The 3,559-nt window shown below is 35.6% G+C and overlaps 1 protein-coding gene across 3 annotated transcripts in view; it reads right to left on the bottom strand.

Annotated features, from left to right (window-relative positions):
- Positions 1-1,963: 1,963 nt before the first annotated feature.
- Positions 1,964-3,559, bottom strand: part of LOC102213206 (roundabout homolog 1-like) — an 86,203-nt gene continuing 84,607 nt past the window's right edge. For all 3 annotated transcript variants that reach the window (XM_005737896.1, XM_005737897.1, XM_005737898.1), the window contains one exon: positions 1,964-3,381. In XM_005737896.1, coding sequence (XP_005737953.1) covers positions 3,367-3,381 — 15 coding nt within the window. In that variant the 3' untranslated portion in view covers positions 1,964-3,366. The remainder of the gene's footprint in view (positions 3,382-3,559) is intronic.

Raw genomic sequence — 3,559 nt, 5'->3', positions numbered from 1 at the left:
TCATAATAGCTAATGTCGCAGATATCATGAACTAATTGTGATTAGGCATTTTCTTTAGAAAGTGGAGTTTCTTTTCAGTTTCTTTAGCTGTGTCTGACAAAGTGAAGCAGGCTAATAGGTTTCAAAAAGTAGCACATCATGCCACAATCTAAAGGAACTCAACAAACAGGTAAGGAACAATGCTTTTTATATCTATCAGCTTAGAAAGAGTTAAAAATTTTATTTCTAAGGCTTTGGAAGAAAATCACAGTGATGGCAAAAACATGGAACTTTTCAGGAATGACTAGATTACCAAAATGACTTCAAGAGGCCATCACCTACTCATCCAGGAGGCCATAAAGAACCCACAACAACTTCTAAAGAACTCCAGGTCTCACTTGCTTCAGTTAAGGTAAGAATTTTTGACTCCACAATAAAAAAGAGACTGGAAAAATGCACCCGTAGGAAGAGAGTTCCAGATATCAATGCTGACCAAAAAGAAACAAAGTCCCGTGATCCCAAAGACTTTTGCGCAAACATCTGTGGACTGATGAGACAGAGGTTGAACTTTTTGGATGATCTCTCTTCCAGTAAAATTTTTTTTAAACTAACACAGCATTTCATAAAAGGAACAGTCACACATGCTGCTGGTGGTGTGATGGCCCATGGCTGCTTTGCTGCTTCAGGGCCTGGACAACTTGCCATAATTGATTGAACCATGAATTTTGCTGTCTACCAGAAAATCCTGAAGAAGAATGTCCAACAATCAGTTTTGTGCTCTGAAACTCTATTTGGGTTTTAGAGCAGGAGAATGACTCAAAACACATCAACAAGTCCACTTCTGAACGGTTAAAAACATGAACAAAATGACCAAACAAAGTTGGTTGGACTCATATGTAATTGCGATCCTTCGTGAGCATAATTACATGAGCATAAAATGAGCATAAACTTTCATACTTGAAAAACCTCCAATGTGGCTGACTTCCCTTTCTTCAAATTTTGCAAAGCAGAGTGGACTAAAGTTCCTCCCCTGCAATGTGACTTTCAATTAGTAGGTTTAAGCAACTACTTTTTCTCTCATGGCCAGGTAAGTTTGGATACCTTCTTTTTTTTTCATTAAGAAATTAAGTCATTTTAAAAACTGCATTTTTTATTTACTTGTGTTATCTCTGTCTAATTTTAACATTTGTTTGATGATCTGAAATGTATAAGTGTGAAATATATGCAAAAAACTAAATAGGAATTCGGGCAAATACTTTTTCAGAGGACTGTATGTCATATAACTTGAACTTCTTGAGCACTGGGGAAACATTCAGGATTTTGTGTTTTCTGTATTTTCAGACAAAAGCTGAAAAAAGGACAAGTTCACATCATTGTTTTATTTTCATCCTCTCCTCTTGTCTTCTCTTGTATTTTTGTTTGTTCTACGTGGTTTTTTTTTCTAATTTCCCGTTTTATGTTGACATAGTATTCTGTTGTGTGTAGTTTGAGCTTTGCTTTGTTCATTTCCCTCCATTGTCCTTGCCTGTCATGAATTCTTTTTACCAACGGTCAGCTCATTCTGCTGTCTCAGTGTGTAATTAGCTCCCTCTCAGTGTCTGTATAGTCCTGTGTTTCCTTTTATAAGGTCCTGTTCCCTGGTTGTTTCCACTGGGTAATGTCATCATTCTTTTCCACCTTGTAGATTGTCTAATGGTTGGACTTTTGATTTCATTAATAAAGGCTACTGTCTGTATGCATGTTGCATCCTACCCTTGTCTTCAGCATTGGAGTTGTCATCTCACATTAAGAAACATACATTTCAAGGACAAAGTTTGTTAACTTTTGAAAAAAGATGCAAAAAATGTGGGTAAATGTCATGGTGTGTACAGTGGCCAGATTTAGCCATATATATTCTTCATGAGGTGATAACGATTGTCTCCTTAAAACTGGAAAGTGGAATAAATATTGTCAGTATTGTGTTAGTAAATGAACTACTACCGTATTTCTTGTCGCTTAATGAACAGCAATATTTATTTGAAGAGAGTAGTTAAAGTGACATATTTGTTCCATATTTAACTTACAGAATAGAGCTGGACAATATGACTAAACTCTAGAACATATAAACAGTAAAATGATTGTTTTTGTTTTTTTTAAATATGTTTTTTTTTTAATATAAAGTTATTTTTTTACTTGACCTTACTTAAATGGACTTTCAACATTTGTTTGGCTACATATGACCGGTTTAACATTTTAGGTAACTGGCTGCCTAGTTCCCAAAAAGTTCAGCTCTGTTCATCTGGACAAAACTTTTTTCAGTGGGAGAAATGTTTTGTCACTCATTCAAGTGACTTCTTCAGTCTAGTTCTGGACTGATAACAGTTTGGTTGGCTTGTAGTTGGATATCACTGACTGTTGTAGTCACTGTGGTTTCAAGCAGCCCAGGTATTTCAAATTACAATATATGAATTAACATCAGTAAGCGAGTCACATATTGTATTTTGGCAGACTGGCATGTTGTCCAGCTCTACACCATAAGTTGGCCAGGGTCAGGGGAACAGAGGAGTAGATAGAATTAATTCAGTGAAGAGAAACAATAAATGAAACCAGTCCGTGAACAAACTTTCATCATCCCAGTGGGAGGACAAAGCAGTCATGGTGTTAAGTAAAACCTCCTACAGGTGAATCTGCATGCAATTCTCTCAGTACACACAACAGATAGTTCAGATCTGAATGAAAACAGCTGAAATGTACGCAACTGAATGCACAATCACAATCAACAATCAGCATGATGAAATGATCAGCAAGACTCAAAAAACTTGTTTTCTGTAGGACTGAAAATTCATATAGCAATGACTTAGAATAAAATTATGTGATTGTGCTTTTTTAACCAAAGTAGGACAAATAATACAAAGACAACATATACATCACTTAGAAAACATTAACACTGTTATATAAAATTTGAATTTGAAGCACTTCTGTGGCAGTAAACAATTTACAAGATGGCAGGTAATGACTGTATATCAATTATAGCAAAGTAACAAGACAACTGACAAACAAAGATCATACTGGACCGCATCAAGCAGTCATTGTGGACAATACTTTTGTAGACACTCACAACCGCCATCAAATGTGCATTTATATTACTAGAGCCAGCCTCCAACAGGTCAGTGTCCTGGAGTCTGGTCAGCAAAAGAAAGCAAACAATAAACAGTGCATCAAATAAAAGTCTAGTTACTTAAAGATGAGAGCACTTTTTTCCTTTTTTTTCCAACACTTAATGAGAAATCTGACTTTTAAAAAAACTTATATTGTGCAGTATTTTTGGAGTCTTTTCCACTTTTTTAAAGGTTGTAGTCCTTTCTCTGAAGCAACAATAGGATATTCCTGTTGAGCTCACATTGCTTCTTAGCTTTTCAGGAACTGTGGAAACAAAACAGCATTAGTCTCATTCCTCTTTTTGTTTTTCCTACACACACACATACACATGAATATATATATATTAGGGGTGCAACGATATTCGTATCGATATTGAACCGTTCGATACAGTGCTTTCGGTTCGGTACGCATATGTATCGAACAATACAATTTAAAAAAAAAA

Source organism: Pundamilia nyererei, unplaced genomic scaffold (assembly GCF_000239375.1).
Source record: "Pundamilia nyererei isolate P.nyererei 1_Seehausen unplaced genomic scaffold, PunNye1.0 scaffold00080, whole genome shotgun sequence".
In the NCBI taxonomy this organism is placed as follows: Eukaryota; Metazoa; Chordata; class Actinopteri; order Cichliformes; family Cichlidae; genus Pundamilia; species Pundamilia nyererei.
Note: the sequence above shows the minus strand (reverse complement) of the source record. Positions and strands in the feature narration are given on the sequence as shown.